Source organism: Pelecanus crispus, chromosome 1 (genome assembly GCF_030463565.1).
Source record: "Pelecanus crispus isolate bPelCri1 chromosome 1, bPelCri1.pri, whole genome shotgun sequence".
Classification (NCBI taxonomy): domain Eukaryota; kingdom Metazoa; phylum Chordata; class Aves; order Pelecaniformes; family Pelecanidae; genus Pelecanus; species Pelecanus crispus.
The window spans coordinates 58,920,154-58,939,053 of record NC_134643.1 but is presented as its reverse complement, the minus strand read 5'-3'; the positions used below and the strand labels follow the sequence as shown (position 1 = coordinate 58,939,053).

Here is an 18,900-nt window from a genome sequence, read left to right as displayed (position 1 = left end):
GAAGTCTGGCACTTCTCCTGACAGCCCAAAAAAAACCGCAGAGAAGCCACCCAAGGAAAGGAAGCCCGAGTCAGTGATTAGGCCATTGCCACAATTCCCCTCACAGCTTAAAATTCATTTAATGCTTGAGAAAATAAATTCTGTTATAATAATAAAAATCAGACTTCTACCATCAAGTGTGGCTAGAATCTGATTCCCTCCTGGCACACAAGGCTCCTGAAAAAAAACAAACAAACAAAAACCAAAAAGCCAACCCCCCACCATCCCCTGCCCTCAGAAAAAAAGGAGAACAAAGTTAAAATTTGTATGGCTAGAAACCATATGATTTGAAAATTAAAAAAAAAAAAAAATAAAGCAGGAGAAGATATCCAAGAAGAAGGAGGAAAAAAAGAGAGAAACAAAAACAAGGAGCAGAGAGTCAGGAGAGGGAGCTGGGGGTAACCAGTGGGGGCAGCAGCAGGGCCAGGGTGGGCTAGGGGGGCAGCGGAGGTGTTCCCGCACGGCTCCCGCATCGTCGGCTTCTCGGAGGTGCTAGCGCTGGGGGACGCAGGCAGCCCTCTCTGAAACGGCTCACACCAGCGCAGGGGCACAGCTCGACTCCTCATCGTTGGCAAAAAGAAATTCTGTCGGGGTTTTTTTTGTTGTGTTTTTTGTTGTTTTTTTAGTTTTTTGTTTGTTTTTGGGTTTTTTGTTTTTTAAAAGAAAAATACAGTGAAGACACTAGAAAGAGGGGAAAAAAATAAAAAAGAGAAAAAGGGAAGAGGACATTAGGAGAAAAGGCTCTTCCCAGCACTTGCAATGCCAACTGGCATGTAACAGATCAAATCAGCCCTTTCTTCTACACTCCTGCCACCCCTCGGAGTTACCTTGTCCAGCTACTGTTGTTTCCTCTACAAGAGGCACCCGCTAGCTGTGCAAACTCTCACACACTTGATTACGTGCTCAGCACTCTCCTCCCCAACTCTACTGCACTGCCAGAAAAGCATTAATTAGGAACTAACAAAATGGCTCCCTGGCCCAGCACCTTCTTCACCCTCCCTACTCTCCTGGAGAAATGGAAGCTACCTTCACGCCCAATATAATCCACCCCCCAAGGTTTTGGCAGCCAACCTTACTCTTCCCTCTGAAGCCAAAAACCATCTCAAAGTAGGGCCAAGGGAAAGGTAATGTACCCACAGCAACATCAAAGCCTTAACCTAATCCCTAATGCAAGCAATTCCCTCCTGAGGGGATCCAGGCACAAGGACAGACTCACCTAAGCAAACACTGGTCCAGTGGCAATTGCTCCTCACTTCCCAAGGTGATCAAATGGCACACTTGTCTACAAGAGAAAAAGAAGAATACGTAAGGGAGGAAGAGGAAGAAAAAGCCATGAAGGACACCAAAACAGAGAAGCTGTGCATTTCTCTTAGGACATCCTCCCTCCCAAGAGTTTACTCTTCCACTTCTCCAAACCACTGTGGTCTGGAAGACAACCAGATGAAGGCTTACTCAGAGCAAAGCAGAGCTACAAAGACAGTACTGAGCACGGCCTCCAGAAACAAGTAACTGAAGAGCCAAGGCATAACCTGGTACCGCTTGCCTCACCACACTGTAGAAGCTTCAGGCGCACATCAGCTCCAGGTAGAAACCGCTGCAGGGCCCGTAGTCCTTCTGGGACACGCAGGCCAATGCCACAAACATCGCAGCAGGGACTCACCTGTGATGCTGAAATCCGTGACACTTCTTGCCGCCCTGTGAGGTCAGACGAGGAGACGTTGGCAGGAGCTCCTCGGTGTAACCTCATGCTGACCTTCCGCTCCCTGTCCACTCTTGAGATTGCTCTGGGGGATGTGTTTCCTGTTAGTGCAAATAAACACAAAACGAGAACATTGGTCAGTCATTTCAGTTTCCAGCCAGTAAAAGGGGTGAGCACCCTCCCCCAGCTCTCCCACCCCACTCACCGGACTGCTGGATTCGGGAGGTGGGGGTGGAGGCCATGGGCTCGGTGACGTTGCGAAGACGGTTGGCAGTGGCTCCAGCAGGCGGGCCGGGGGGCAGCGCTCGCGTGGCTGACCCCCGGAGTTGCCCCATCCTCTCTTCTCGCTCGTGCTCTCGCCGCTCCCGATCCATATCCTCAGGGTTCCGGGCTGCTCCCTGAGGAGGAGAGAAACCCCCATGCCACGCACGGCTGTCAGGCAGGAGAGACAGCAGCAGCAGCCCCAGACAGAAAACACACAGTGCTCCATAACGCCAAGAAAATGGAGCTCCATCCCCAAAAAACGTTCTCCCCCCCCCATCTTCCACTCTACCCAGAGAGGGCCTCATTCTCTTCCATGACGAAACAGGGAAGAAAGCATATGGTACTACAGCTGTTATTGTAATCCACGTCTGTGTCCCACCTCCAAATATAGTTCTCTCCTGAAAAATTATCTCTACCTACCTATAGCTATACATCTATCGACACACACGCTCCAGACACACTCACTAATACAGTAGTACCTATACCTGCCAGTTAGCACCACCAAACAACTGCCTCTTTTCACTCTACCTGGTCCCCTTTCTCAAATTGCTCACCAGGGGTAAGTATAAGTGACAGGCAGTTTCCAACTTTCCTCCCCCATCTCCATGATACGAATCAACCCCTGCCCCTCCAGCCCCTTCCCCACACACACTCACAAATTTAAGCATGTTCCAGTCAAAGACGTAGTCATAGGAGAAGCCTTGGCGGTGGAAGAGGTTGCGGAAGAGCTGCCGCAGGTACGAGTAGTCAGGTTTGTCATCAAACCTCAGTGAGCGGCAGAAGTTGAGGTATGTCGAGAACTCAGCTGGAGGGAGCAGAGATCAGTTGGTTGTTGAACACCATCCAACCCCCCTGGTCCCACCACGGAGCCGCCACAGCCTTTCAGCAGCAGTGCCCTGGACTAGGACGGCACAAACAGAGCTGTGTAACAAAAACAAAGCCTGCCAGTTGCAGTGCTTTGGCCACCAAGAAGACCCCATCCCTATTTTTACCAGAGGAAATGCTCACGCATCTCTCTCTTTCTGGCTGCTTCTCCAAGCAAGAGGTAGCCGGTCACAGAGCCTGCTGAAGGAGAGTAAGAATGCAGGCTAAAGCATAGGTGGAGGTGAGCTTTGGGAAGCTCAGCTCAGACCAGAGGTCCTCCTAGTTCAGTAGCCCGTCTTAAGCAGTGGCCAGAAGTAGACAGCTACAGAGGAGAAAGACCAGAGCAAGTATACCTAACACTTTCATTGACATTAGCCCAGCTTCCACCTACTTTCAGCTCAGGCAACTTCCTGATCTGGATGTGGTTTCTAATTATTTAGTAACTTTCAGTTGATCTCTCTTCCATGTATTTGTCCAATCTCTCCTTGAACTCCTGTAAGCTTTAAGTATCCACAAGATCTTCTGCGAAGGAGTTCCATGGGTCTACTACTGGCTGTGTGAAGAACCACGTCGTTTTGTTTTGAAGCTAGCGGGAACCAGCTTTGTTTCTCTTCCAATACAGTAACTGGGGCCACCAAATAATCAGCTCTTACCCAAACTTCTGGAGGCATAGCAAGAGTGTAGACTTCCATCATCTCTCTGATCAACTCTTTTCCAGGTTCTAGCAAACTCATTGCTTGTATAGAAATCACCTCACCTCCAATCACCCTTTTGGCCCTTTCCCGGACCTTCTTCCAGTTCTACCACATCCTTTCTGAAATAGTGGGATGGATGAGAGCTGCACAGTGCATGCAAGGTGCGAGTGGGCCATGCATTTATGCACACTGTTTGGGCTTCTTTTCTTTCCTAGTAATTCCTAACACCAGATCTGCTTTCCTCAGTAGCCACTAAACACAAAGTTGATGTTTTCACAGAACCATCTATTGTAACTGCAACAGCTCATTGGTGAGTGGCACCGGTCAGCTCAGAGCCTACTATTCTGCATATGACATGAGGACCAAGCCTTCTCTCTCCTCTCACATACTTTACTCCATGTTTACCTACAAAGAACTGCATTTGCCACTTCATTACCTGGTTATCTCTGGGATTCACCACAGTTCACTCTCATCCTCATTACCCAGTAAAAAACTCAGAATCATCAGCACACCTTCTCACCTCACTGCCCACCCCACTTCCAGACCGTTTCCGAGGACCTAAAGATCCCTCTTGGCTCTCTCATGCCCTTACTAACACAAGGCTTGACTCTCCAGAAAAATGTGCTTCCCACTTCTGAACCAGAACTGTATCACCACCAGTCTCTTATCCTTCTCATCACTGGTATCAGCAGCACATCCTGGTCTGGGGGTACTGGGCATTGCCCTTCAGGACTCAAGACTCCATGGAATTTCAGCAGGAGAGCAAGCCATGCATCAGACAAGACAGCCATCAAGATCAGAGCACTTACAAGGGTACCCTTTGCAGAGCACCTCAATGGGCGTTGACATCTTTTTCTCGCTGATCCTCTCATACTTTTGGCGCTTGGTGGCAGCCTTGAGGCCCTGCCAGGGCAGCGAGCCCAGGTTGAAATACATGAGCACGTAGCCCAGGCTCTCCAGGTCATCACGGCGACTTTGTTCTGTGAGAAGAAGTTATAAAGGGGCAAGGAGTGAGCAGCAACCAAAACTGCTTTGGCAATCACACAGCTTTGGAGGTGAACACATAACAAAAGAAACAACCCCCTTCTCTTCTTCAGTAGATTTCTACGGATAGGCAAACTTCCTAGATAGAAGACATTCCAGTACAAATTCCTGTGGGGATGTTCATACTGCAAGAGTTAAAGCACTCCTCTCCCCACACAGCCCAACCCACTTCATAAATGAATAATTACTCTGACTACCTCCTCACTTGGACAAGCCTTAATTCACACAAGAATTCAACAGCTCAAGGAGTGCTGCAGTGACACTGCCTACTTCACTCTTCCCAGTCCCAGAGGAAGGGCACCCACACTTCTCCACCCAGAATGACACCTCACCCTGGGGATTAGTCATGACGGAGGCAGTCATGAAAGACAAAGCTAACAGAGGTAAGCCCAGCACAACACTTTCAAACACATCTTCTAATCAACCTGCTGATACAGAAACAAGGAACTAGTGACCCCTTCTTGTGGTAAATGACTTTGTTGATAGTGTAGAGAATGTAATACTGTGCAGAGGTCTCTCTGGATTGGTGTCATTTTTCAAGCTGTGGAGGTATACTTTGAACATATAATACAGAGGTATACTTTGAACAAAAAGTTCCCCTCTAAATGGGGAATGACTGTGTAACCAGCATCACTACCAACTCTACTCAGAGCCAGGTTGCCTTTAATATGCCATTGTAAGGGCCCACTTTTAGATGCTTATTTATGAAACAAAAAAATTGTTTCCCAAACAAAAAATATTCCACATTGAACTTGTTCTCTGGAATGGCCAAGACGTTTTAAGTTAACTCAAGATGGAGTTGATGCATAATCTCAGCAACTGAGAATGTTGACTGGTTAACTTGTGAAACTCCTCCCAGCTCCTCCAACATGGTTACAAATTCATCTATAAATTTTGCCAAGAAGCTCTTGCCTTCATTCCCCTCCAAAATAAAATAAAATAAATGCTTTGGAGAAAATACCTTACATCTTGAGGGGAACAACAACTTAGATAACAGACAGGCAAAATATGGCTTGAGGGAGAGCACAGGGGTAGAGGAAAGACTAAAGAGAGTTATCTATTAGATTAATTTACTACTACAGCACATTTTGCTGGATTCAGTACCATGTCCTGGAGGATGCTACAGATTGTGTATTGGTCTGTGGGTTAATTCTCAGTACCAGTTACATGCTACCACCTGCCCCATTCAAAGGGCCAGTAGATTATTACAGCTACCCCTTACTCTGCTAGCTGAACTGAACCCTGACAAAGGAGTAGCTGTAGCAGGTCACAGATCTAGATGTCCAGATGTACTGACACAAGCTGTGGGTCACCATGGGCCTTTCTTCCTCCTGCATCTCTCTCATAAACTCCTAGTGTTTTTGAGAATTAGTGAGCTTGGCAAGTTAAAAATATTTGGGGGGGTGGGGGGAAAGTGTTGTGGTTGCAGAAGAAAAGGAGGGTCTCACCACTCCGTAATTGAGAGAGGAGAGCCTTTGGGTCAAAGCACATGAAATGCTATAAAAACACCATGTTCCAAGACAGGAGTAGAGGAGAAAGCAGCCCTGCAGATCCCCAAAGTATCTTTCTTTGAGCATGCAGGAATACCAGCATTTTTTGACCTTGCTAACTTACTGCCTCAAGTTGCCCACTTTAAAGGGGCTAATACTTCCTAATCTTATCAGGCTGCTGCCAAAGATAACTACATGACTGGCTGGGAGATTCTTAGATGTTATGGAAGGAGCCAGGAAAAGAAACTCACAGTTTCGCATTTGGCCTAAGGTTGTGATATGTGTACTCTCAGAGCGCCATGATTACACACTGTGCATATCAAATAAATAAAACTGAACAATATCTGATAGTTACCTACATCCTGAGACAGGAGGTATGTGGAAATGGAGTCAGAACGCACATCCAGGGCCTGAAAGCACAGGAGATGAGGGTAACCTCAATCCTGCAATTTGCCAGCCCTTGACTTATCCATGCTGTAGCTTAGAAGCCTGTAACTGTGGGTTCCCTGTCTAGAGCATGGTGGTGCCCCTCAGAGGAGTAGAGAAAGGCAGGGCAGGAACCAGAGAAACCTACTGAACAAGCAAATCAGCCTTTTAGAAATAAATCAGGATCTTTGCTTGAACTCCACACTGCTTAGGGCAGGCTGGACCACACACCTCCACTTGCGTGAAGCACAGCAGCTTTGAGCACAGCCACCAACCCCATCCAGAACAGGAGATGTTCTGTGAACATATGCTTAGGCACAGCCCTAGCGATTTGGGGAAGGCCAGAATTAAAGACTTAAGATTAGGGAGCCTGAAGTCAGTGGGGGATGCTACAAGCACTTACTGGAGGCAATGAGAGGGGTTACAAAACCAAACTGGGCAGCTCACTAGTATCCATTACATGCATACAAACACACCTTAACTGTACCTTAACATGGCAATATGATAGAGGAAAAACAACTACAAGCACAATACCTAACTATAAAAATGCTGAATATCTGATTGTCCAACATCCAGTATCTCAGGTATATGTGGTCATTGTAGCCCATTTAAACAATTTCAGTGAGATTCAAATCTACAACAAGCCTGAAGCACCAACATGATGGGTCACAGCTGTCAAGCTACCTCAAAACACTGCAGCTGTCTTTCACCTGTAACCCTAACGACACAATCCTGAATTAAACCTTGGATGATGTTGAAGAACAACAGTTCCTACATCCCATTTCTCTGTTTCATCTTCAATTACTGTTACACATCTCCAATTTTTTTTTTTTTTTTTTTTTTTTTTGCCTGGCCTCATATACCAACATCCTCAGGATACTAGGTAACATTAGACAGCAAGAATAGAGTAATTAACTAGAGTTAGGAAAAAAGTTCACCTCTACACACCAAAGAAACATTATTTAATATCACTATTTTCCACTTTTAGAAGCTTAACAATCATTGACTAACTCTCACAGCATCCCCAGGACGCAGGCCAAAAAAAAAAAAAAAAAAAAAAAAAAAAAGCCTCACTTTACAATTTGAGAAGAGAAAGAGAGACACATGTGACGTAAACACATGCCCAAAGCACGTCAGTCCAGAAGCAGGATTGGTCATGACCTGTGACACCACGTCACACTTCCTCTCTCCATCTTATTTCAGCTTCTCAGCTCTCCTACAATACATGGGGGACTGCTGCTTTTATAAGACACTCATCCTTTATGTCCCTCACTCACAAACCCCCTTCCAATAGAAAACACGAGGTCACCTTCCCATGCAACCCCACTGACCTCTCAAACCCAACCCACTCTGCAAGCAATCTCCTGCCAGCTCCCTCCCATTCCCAGGGAGGTTCCCAGCCAGCCCACGCCCTCACTCCCTTCCCAAAGCAGGGTCCTCAGAAGGAGCTGAGTCAGGGCTAAGCAGCAGGACAGTGAGTTACCTGGGGAAGACATGCTTGGGCAAAGACAGAAGACTGAAGACTGGTTGCCTTGGACACGAGGCTCATGACAAAACTTGTTTCTTTGCAGCCTAAAGCCCCTCCTGGTCCCCCAGGACAGTGCTTCCCTCCACCCCGATCCTATCCAAAGTGATGCTGTTCCCATACAGGACTCCCTAGAAATAAGCTGTCTTCACTGGAGCCAGCCCAGCTGCAAGCAGTCTTAACCAAGCCATGTTTTCCTGACTACATACTCAGCTCTGATTTTGCAGATGCTAGGACTACACTTCCCCTTTCTCTCCCCACTGCAGGGCAACAGCCTTTTAAAACCACACAAAAATCTGGAATGGGGACAGAGGGCAGGATGAGCAGAAGAACTTTATGACCTGCACAGCCTACGCTGCCATCTAGGACACGCATTTGGGGAGGAACTACTCCCTGCCCCCAGCCTCCTGTTATCCAGACAGAGCCCACCAGGCTTCTTCCAAGACTGTCTCCTGGGCACCCCTGGGCATCTATTTCAGACTTTACAAGCTCCAGAGGGTGCAAGGGACTCTCATCCCCAGAGCATGTGAAAATTGACTGGAATGCGTGAACCAAAGCCTGCACAGTCTAATGACTCCCCCAACAGCAAGTCTCCAGCTGTGGAAACCCTCCCCAATCTCGCCTCCTACTTTTTCCCCGGTCACTGGGAAAAGAATGTGTTTCCTCCAGACATCGGAATGCCCAACCCTTAGCTTGCACATTCAAATAAAGGCATTTATTCATTTGCTATTCCTGTCACATGAATACCCCAGCACCTGGTTCCTTCCCTCTCCCTAAACCGCGTTAATGTAACATTAAGACAGAGAATTTAGTCTCTGAAAAGTCAAAAAATTCAGAGCGACGGTTCCCATGGTAATGCTTCTAACTCACAAACATGAGTTGTGGCAAGGTCTTGAGAAACAGGAACTCCAGCTGCAACCCTGACACCCCCATCCCCTTTCCTCTGGGCAAGTCACATAACCTTTACGCCATGCAGGGGAACTACCTGCAACGTGGAGATAATACACCAAGACCTGTTGCGCAGAGTAACTCACACCCAGACCTTCCCAAAGCAAAGGGCATGAAGAGAGTGACGGCTGTGCTCAGACCAATGGCATACACAATTTGCCCTTGGATTAGTGTTCAGACATTGTTTGTTCACCCTGATACACAAGCCAAGCACCAGTAGTAAAGGGCTAAGTTGGGGTGGGATGAATAATGAAGTCCTTCCAAAAAAAAAAAAAAAAAAACCCACCCAAAAAAAACCCCCAACAAACCACCACACACCACCCCACAACCAGACATTTAGCCTCTCGTCATCAGTTCAGACAGAGCAGGCACACACAAAAGAATCGACAGACATAGTAGTGAGAATTATTTTGTGCCTGTCTCCTTGTGGCAGTTACCATGGCTGTGGAAATCTTGACTGAGAATTCAATGGAGAGTCAGTTATATATAAGCAGGTCAAGTCAAAATACAGAAGACCAACTCACAAAGCTCTATGAAAACTATTTTTACTACGTGGAAGAGGTCAGAAGATCACAGCCCACTCTCAACACACAACACTCCCCATTTCGATATAAATAAAGCATTTTCAGTCTACCGTTATACAGTATTAAGCAAGGAAGACAGTGGGAAGTTGCATTATTTTCTGCAGGTCAAGTCTTGACTCCAGATTTCTGAAGAAACCATCTGCAAGAGGGGAGAATGGGAAGCTTTCTGTAGCAAGAACGAGGACATGAAATCCTGTGGAAGCTGTTAGTTTAAAAGGTTTGAGTTCCTTGCTCTGATTTTCAAATTCCCAGCTTATACATTTCAGAACAAGGTCTCCCAGAGATACAAACTGAGCTGCAAGCACAGGAGCTACTTTCCTGGGTCTGCAGGCAGAGCAGCTTCAGTGTTTCTGCTCTTTGGATTTGCTGACCAGTAGCAGAACTGAGTCAGCCTGCTCAGAACAGACCCTACGGTAACTAAGAAACTCTCGCACCGTGGACAAAGTTTAGCCCAAGCAGGGGAAAAAGGTCACACACCAGAGAGAAGTATCAGGTCAGGGAACAGAAGAGAAAACTGCAAGAGGTTTTCACCTCTGTTCCTCACAGCAACCAGGTGGTGTGCCTCAGGGGCTCATTCCCAGGACAAGAGTTTGGGTGACTTCACGAGGTTTAAGTGCAGTAGCTACTAACCTGCACAAGGTTTTTACAAAACCTGGGATGACAGCCATCACCAGTATAAGACCTGGCTGAACTCTCAGCACTCTTTCCCAGCCTAGTTTTATCCCCACAGTACTAGCCATAGGCACTAAGGGCAGAGCCCTACCTCCCTAAAACTGCCTCAATCTCTCTCAGTGGTGAATGGGGCAGTGTGTTTCACAGACACACGAATATTTTGAAGGCCCATGACAGCCAATCCTCAATCACAAAACCTGGATGTCCAGGCAGCAGGAAGCCTCCCCTCATTTCAGATTCTTGTACATTTCCAGCACATGGACACGGCCGACCCCGTCCTCAGTGGTGGGTAACAGGAGCAACCACCATATTGCAGTGGGTCTGTATCCTCCAGCTCTGACAGCTACAGAATAGTCACTGATCAAGGCACACAGGAGTCAACAAGAGAGGTTTCAATTGCACCTACGCCTAAAGGCTCAGTGCCTGCAAATATCTCTTTTACATATCTAATCAGCCTGCAAAAATTGCACAAGGCAGAGTTCGTAGCAGTAAAGTCAGGGACGTCACAGCCTTGCTGCTGAAATAGGGCTCCACTGTACTAAGCAGTGCACAAACACGTATCAGCAGACAATTCAGGAGCTCAGAGTGCCACAAAAGGCAGGCGAGGTAACACAGGCATAACAGTTATTTACCCACCATCTCAACACAGGTCAGCAGTGGAGCTAGGCACAGAACCCAATCCCCCCCTTCTGGGGCCACACCACCTCCCCTGGAAAGGCCCACCAAGGGGCAACAGCAGGCTCACCGATTCCCAGGTGGGTGTTGATGGAGGCATAACGGGCTGTGCCAGTCAGATTCTTGTTTTCCCGGTAAGGGATGTGCTGGTGGGTCCGGGCATCTCGGTACTTCTTGGCCAAACCAAAATCAATGATGTATACTAGGTTGCCTTTTTTGCCAAGGCCCATAAGGAAGTTATCTGGCTTCACATCCCGGTGGATGAAGTTCTTGGAATGAATGTACTCAATACGGCTGATCTGGAGGCAGGGAATAAATAAATAAGTAGTGAGACAAGCGAGAAGGTAACTTATCATAACTGTATCTGTTAATAAAAGTCCAGGACGCTGGCCTGTCAGAGCAGGGAAAGGGACATTTTGCAGAGAATATCAGAGATGACAGCCAAAGGAAAAGACACCCTCTGGAAGCAGAAGAATCTGGAGATGAAGAATGGAGATGGAATTCAGCCCTGCACACCAGCCCAGTCCTCCATCTGAGGAGGTCACCATTAGCACCACAAGGAAGGATGGGAAGCAAGTTCATATGGACTAAAACTTTGAGCTTCAGTACTGACACCAGTCAACTTTCAAACTTAGTGAGGATGGGAAAGGAGAGGGTCCAGAACAGCTAAGGGTCTTAAACCCAGGGCACAGGCAGTTGAGTCAAGATAGCTAGCGATGCCAGTTGTTCACCACACAGGCAAAAGCATCTGTGCATGTAACACTAATACAGAGTGAGCAGCAAGTGAAGGAAGGAGGGATGGAGATCAAGAAAAGCCAGCAGTGCCTAGGTTCCAGGCCCCCAGCTTCATCAAGAAATAGAAAGCTGGCAGACACTTGCTGCTAAATGAAAAAAGCCTGGGATATAGCAGTTCTTGAGCAGAGTAGGTGGGAAGGGTGGGGGGGAAGGCATGGAAAAGGAGAGTAGGCACAAATGCTTCAGAGGAAACTCACCATCTGGTCTGCCAGGAGCAGAACTGTCTTGAGACTAAATTTGCGGGAACAGAAGTTGAAGAGATCTTCCAAGCTGGGCCCCAAGAGCTCCATCACCATCACATTATAGTCCCCCTCTGCTCCACACCACTTAATGGAGGGGATACCCACTGGGGAAAGAGAAAGATTAAGCCCATGGAACAGAGGAAAACTGCTGTATCCCCTGCTGAGAAGATGGTATGTAACACCAAATCATTTCCTTTCTAAGGCCCTCCAGAATAATTTCCTCCTTCAACCACTCCCCCGGCCCCATCCTTTCCTCCCCATCTCACCTCCTCCCTGCATCATCTTGTAGAACTTGCTTTCAATGTGGAGCTGGGGATGCTTGGTTTTGACACATTCCAGTTTGATGGCCACCTCTTCACCAGTCGCAATATTGGCTCCTGCATAGAAATGAGGGTGAAATGAAGACTGTGCAAGCTTCCACTGAAGCTAAACACTTTTAACAAGGCCCATATAGATGCCAAAACCTTACGATTTTCCCTGGAATTTATTCTCTGTGACAGAAATGAGATTCAGCCACTTCAAATTCATGCAGAGTTTCCAGCACTGCCATTTGCAAAGGCAAGCCCAGAGAAAGGCACGTGAATAGGAAACCAGCTCTGATCCTGCAGCCAGGCTAGAACAACAGTCCTACAACGTGTTAACTGCCTCATTATCTCAAAAAGTGCCAGACTTTGAGAGGTCAGTCTGTATGTATCAGCAGGGAGTGGAAGTTTTAGCTGTCCCTGATCATATACCTAGCCCATGAACCCAAGCCAGCCCCCAGGCAGTGATATGGAGTACCTCTTCCCAAGCAAAATTACAGGTTACCTCAGGTACATCATTTCAACAGGGCCAATTAGTTCAGGAGGAGACATTGCTAACATTCCCAGCTACCTCTGGTTTCTCCTCAGCCCTGACCTCCTCAATACAGACTGTCTGTCAATACAGACAATTCCCAAATCTCCAGCTTCTCCCTCTCCTGAGGGCTTTAACAATACCTTTATCTTTTGCCAACACAGAAACATTTGCTATATCCTAAATTAGAAGCGTGAAGAAATAAACTGAATCCGGTACTGAATTAAGCTACTCGGACGCCTTTGTTGAAGGTATTGCTACATAGTTTGCGATGACACAAAACCACCACCCTACACGCTTCTTTCTGAAAAGAACTGAGCTGCCAGCCACGAAAGCCAGCACTCTGGTCCCAAAGTGCACTGTCAAAGGAAGAACAGGCTGGTCTTTCTCTCACACTAGCTGAGACGATTCCAGATGTTTCACATCATCCTAAAATGGAAAGAATGAAGATCTGTACACAGGTCACGGGAATGACACTCAAGACTTGCTTCTCTCCCCCCCCCCCCCCGCCTGCCTCAAACACACAGACAAGCCCTTCCTCATGTCTGAAACTATTAGAAGTTGCACTCAAACACAAATCAGAGAGCAGGTCTGATCATAAGCAGCCTATGAACACTGTCATAAAATAAACTACTCCAGAACACGCATGCCAAACACGAGCTGGAGTCAAAGGTGATGTTCTGTAGATACCCCATAGCTAGTTTTGGTAGCTCCAGCTAATTCATGCCTCCTGATCCCTGTGGACTTTCAGAGTCCACAAGGATAGCTGCACATAGATCTCTCCATCCATCTTCCACACACCACCTCCAGAGCCAGGGACCAAAGAGAAAAAGGAAATGTTCACACAACTGGATCCCATCTCCCCCTGGATCCTAAGGAGATCCATCTCCTGTTGAAGAGTTCTGGCTTGTACACAAAGTTAGCCTGCTAGCAAAAAGATGTCATCTAGATACTGCAGTGTCGGGTCGAGACAGACAAGCTGCTAGGAATTTGTAAGAGAGGAACAAAAACGATCAAGGCCTGGAGGGATTGATTTACTAAGAAAGATTAAAAGAGCTAAATATGTAACATAGACAAGAGATACAACTAAGAAGGGTGGGGAGGAAGAATGGGACATGACAACAGTCTGCAAATATTTGAAGGCAGTAAACACTAAGGAGGGAGAGGGATTATTTAGGGTGCTCTGAGGGAGGGGAAGGAGGAGCAATGGGATGAATTTAATAAGGGCTTTTACTCAAGAGCCAGGAGAAGGGAAAGGGAAGAAGACATCCTGAGAGCTAGAGCCATTTGTCCAATGGTTACTTTTGGAAAGATGCTGACATTTTCCACTTAAAAACTGCTGGCCAGCAAAGCAAGTCTATACATTCCCTTCCCTCCACCACAGAACCCTTCTTACAAGCCTCAGGAGTGCAACGAGGAAGAGAGCAGGAAAAGGGGATCAGATCACAGTAAGAACGTGGCCCTGGACTAGTATCTACCTTTTAAATTAGTGTTCAGTCACTGGCCCTCATTCAGCATGGAAACACCCAGGACATCCAAACAGGTAAGGGTGCTTCCTTCCCTTCTCTTTCCCCTGCCTTTGTGAAGACTTTCTCCAAATGCTCTGCAGCAGCTCCCTTGTCCTTTCCCTGGGGGAATTTTTCCTTCTCCTAGTCCATCTGCTGACACAGAGACAATGATAAGTCTTGCTGACTTTTGGCAGCAGTAGCATTAGCATTTTGAATGAACCCTACTCCCTGAAGTTGAACAGTGGAAAGATGAATGAGTTCTCATCTCCACATTACCCTGTGTGTTTAGGAAGATGATGATGCATCCATCTACTAGGCTGTCTGCAGGTGGGGAGTGTTATCTGGGAGCATGTAAAGCAGGAAGAGGGAGAGGGGTAAGCATCAAGAAAACTCAAGATTCAGCAAAATGTGAATATGCCATTCAAATGATCAACATGGCCTTCAGCCCCACACTGTCCATAGCCCAAACACAGGTCTTAGTCTCTTAGAAAAAGAAGAAACAACCCCATGGCCTGGAACAGCAAAAGTAGGACCAATGGGACCTAATGAGGAGCTACTCTTTGCTGAGGGGTCATCAACTGAACACTTTAGGCTCTGACCCCTCCCCAAAGCCCCATATGTCTTCACATTGCTCCCTCTACCATTTTTTGGCTAGAGATCTACCCAGACTGAGACCACCACAAGCGAGGAGGGAATTCAAGGGCAAGAGTCTCTCTGATCCTTTGTTCCACATTTTAACCACCATCTTTTTTAAAAATACAAGTACAAAAGCAACAGTTCTCCGCTCCCTCTCCCGATGGGAAAGCTCCACGTTTCAGACAAACGCAGCAGAGCCTGCCTAGCTTCAGCCACTCGAGAGACGTATGTAGGATTGGGGATAATTCCTAACATCCACCCCCAGTCTCGCTCCGCTGTGGGGGCTGCACAAATTCAATTCATTCATCACGAGCTGTTTGAAACGGGGCCCCGGGGACAGAGGATGTCACTGGCTAAACAGGATCTTTTCGGCGTGAAAGCCTTGCTGCATGTCTGATACAAGAAACACAGCCCTCCCTGCGCATCGGGCAAGCCAACAGGCACGTCCCCCCACTCTCCCCACTGCCTGCTCCCCTCTCACCAGCTTGACGCGGGAAGAATGGAGGGCTGGGAACAGATGGAAGAAGTCAGATAGGGTGAGAGAGAGTTAACAGGCCAGGAAACAAAGGGAAGGCACTCGCCTCCCAGCAAGGGAGGAGCCTGCCACCAGGAACTGTCCCCAGCCAGCGCAGGTCCCAGCATGCTTTGTCTGCCCCACCATCCCCAGCTCCTCCCCTGCATCCCAGCCCCAACGATTCCTACCACATTCCTACCACCTCCAGCAGCAACCCTGCCCTGCCTCTTGGCCAACACCTCTGAACAAAGCCCCTCTCCTCCAACAGCCCAAAGGTCTCGGCAATTCCTCTGCAAACTGTGTTTTGCTCTTCTGAGTGAGCATTTTTAGAGGCAAATGCGGTAGCCAAGGCCCAGGGCAGCTGGATCTCATTTCCCACCCTGCCGAGCCAACGCTGGGGGAATCCCCCCATAGCACTTCTATCCCCCAAGGTAGATCACGGAAGCAAGGCATTGTGCTTTAAGCCGCAGCTGAGGATTAACAGGAGTCCATCTTTTGTGCGTGCCCATGTGGAAATTCAAGTTTCCTTCTGACAGAAAACCCACAAGCAAACCCCAAAGAGCACAGCATGCAGCACCCATTGGTTACAGAGCGGGTGAAGGCACAAACACCCCAAGACGGAGAAGCTGGGAACAAACCATGCAGCCCATGCTGGCCTTCAGAGACAGACTGGGCTTGTCTGTCTCTGCTCCGTCTCCACATCATTATCAAGAGAGAGAACTTTGAGGTGAATCTGGTGCAGGAGAGAAGTCCTTGTGAATAAGTCCCTCTGTCTGCAGAGCAGACCGTGAGAGGATACTATGAGCACAAGCGTCCTCCAGACACACCATCAGAGACTACATGCCTGATCCCTCCAGGCTGGGGAGTCACCCAGGCTCCAAGAAGTCTCGCTATCACTGCTTCAAAACACGCTGGCTTGCACCTCAATGAACATCACAAGGGCTTTGATACTGCATTCAAGCAACTTGGTTGAACTCAGCAGTTGGAGACATCCCGCTGTGCTCACCACACTAGGGTAACTGGGGCTTCCTCTGCCTCTCGTGTTTGGTTATGGGCAAGGCGGTCACAACCCCCTCACCAGAGCCCGTGTTTTCCATGCCCCCTTTGCACAGGTGTATGACCTGTTACGTGATGCAGAGGCCTTTCCATTCAGTACCTCCCTTCTTTCTCCACATGCTTCCCAGATGTTTTGCAAGATCTTGACAACTTCTACTGTCCTAGAGAGGGTCTGGAAGACTTCAAGCCCTAGCATAGGTGGAAAATGCTGTGCCTGCGCTATCACCCCTCAATCTCTAGCACCTGGGAATTGAAAGCACTGTCACCTGAGACACTAACTGGCTGGAGGGCCACAGAGGAGTGACACACAGGAGTAGGCTGCAGTGAAGGCAGCACACAGTGGAATTGGGGTCCCAGATCCATCATTTATCATCTTTGTTCGTGCTCTGGATAAAGGTGGCAACAGAGCCTGTTACTGATGATTCCCACAGGATACTTAATCAAGAGAGGCTGCCAACACCAATCAAGAGAGAATAATAAAGCAAGAGGGAACTGGAGATAAAAGCCACAGGTAGAAAACAGGAGGTGATTTACAAACACGGGGAAAAGTAATCTGAACTAGAGGTATTCAACGAAAGGAACTCAGGGATGGGAAGACGTTGCAGAACCTAGAAGATATCTACAATGCAGCTGACAGTGCACTAAGGCCAATTCTGCAACCTGATACAGTGTTGGTGATGGGGGAAGCCAAGGAGACCCAAAGCGGTCTATGCAGAGGCATCACGTTACAGACCGCTCAAGGGTAGCCCTTTGCTGCCCAGCGGCAGCAATGCCACACCTCGAATCCTGTGTAGGCTCCAAGCTGCTCAGCAGATGGACAAACTGGGAAAAACTGAAGGAGCAGCAAGAGCGAGGAGTGGTGGATGTACTGGGAAGCAAAATAGAACTCAAGTGAGCAAATTAACAGTCAAGGAGCATATGACGACCATCTGTAAGTACCCAAAGGGTGCAAACACCAGGAAGGGAGAGGGCAATCATTCTGCTGGCCTGCAGAGCTACACCTAAATAGGTAGTGGTGAGAACTAGACGATGGTTAAAGCCACGCCAGCTCTCATGGAAGGATAGATCAGGCTACCGGGTAGTCTCGCCACTCCAGCCCCACATGGTTCGAGCCAATAAAAACATCAGCAGGCAAAGCATCAGGGAACATATCTACACATCAGTGTGCTGGCTTGGAAGAACTTCTCCCCATGTGACCTACCACGGTAACAGGAAACCCAGCATCTCATGGGCTCTCTCCATTGAGCTCCCAGCTCAGGTCATTCCAGACATTAACTCTAAATCCCATTACAGACCTAACAGATCTGGGCCCCAGGACTTTAACCAGGCCAGCCTTTCTGACCTGTTTTACACCTCCTGGTCTCAGACCTCTCTCTCACAGGTGCTGGACCACCTCTTCCACTACCAATCTTCCCAAAACTTTATTCCTTCTACCCTGAAGGAACAGACACCTCCTCCCTTTCCACCACCCACTTGTTACAGAGTTTATACCCACAGACACCCAAGCGCAAGAAAAGGAAGCGAGAGAACTGGAGTAGGGTGTATGACAAATATGCCCTGAATAGTCCAAATCTAAACACCACTGTCTCTCCAATACCTGCAAGGCAGAGCTGAGCTCATCCCACTTTCTTTGCCATCAGAAGACCGGCAGCAACTAGCAGTATTCCTTGAAGCTCTTTTTTTCTCCACCACCTCCAACCTTACATGGTGCCCACAAATATCAACAGGCAAGAAAAACAACCCCAAAACAATGATGCAATTGAGAAAAACAACCTTGCAGGTGGAAGGACAGAGACTCACACTCACCTAGGTAAATGTCTCCAAACGAACCACTGCCAATCTTTCTGCCCAGTCGGTATTTGTTCCCCACTCGAAGCTCCATGGTTCAGTTGTGCTGAGAAAAGAAGCACAGAAAGCGCAGAGTCAGAGCAGAAACAGGAAGTGAATCATGTAAGGCTACAGAAGAGACCTCACCACTTCACCCAGAGGCTGGGTACAGTTTTTCATCTTGAAATACTTCACTTTCTACACAGCCTCTATTACCTCTCCGGATCTCCTCGATGACCAGGGACAACATGAGCTAGAAACACTGAGTAACATGACTCTTACAAGCATGTTTTCCATGTTCCCATTATGGGAATGAAGAAGGATTGAACCTCTTCCCCACCATTTTGTTCAGAGACTGGGAGAGGGCAGGAAATCCCTCCTAAGAAGGTTTCTGTAGGTGACCACTTCACACTACTGTGAAGAGAGATGGTACTGCTCCTTGTAACCTACAGTACCTGGCACCAGGACAGTGGTAACCTCATGAGACACCAGAAGGGACAGGCATAATAAACCCTGTGAGAAGGACTGCTCTCTGGCCTAGCCCTAGACCAGCACCTCGGTGG

At 47.9% G+C, this 18,900-nt stretch overlaps 1 protein-coding gene across 1 annotated transcript; it reads right to left on the bottom strand.

Annotated features, from left to right (window-relative positions):
• Nucleotides 1-1,288: 1,288 nt before the first annotated feature.
• CSNK1E (casein kinase 1 epsilon) lies at nt 1,289-18,392 on the bottom strand. Its single transcript, XM_009486374.2, has 9 exons — nt 18,317-18,392; nt 12,229-12,339; nt 11,918-12,066; nt 10,996-11,224; nt 4,371-4,541; nt 2,659-2,807; nt 1,944-2,136; nt 1,700-1,839; nt 1,289-1,321 (listed from the first exon to the last, which is right to left on the bottom strand). Exons 1-9 carry the CDS (start codon nt 18,390-18,392, stop codon nt 1,289-1,291), a joined length of 1,251 nt encoding a protein of 416 aa, XP_009484649.2.
• Between the last annotated feature and the right edge of the window lie 508 nt (nt 18,393-18,900).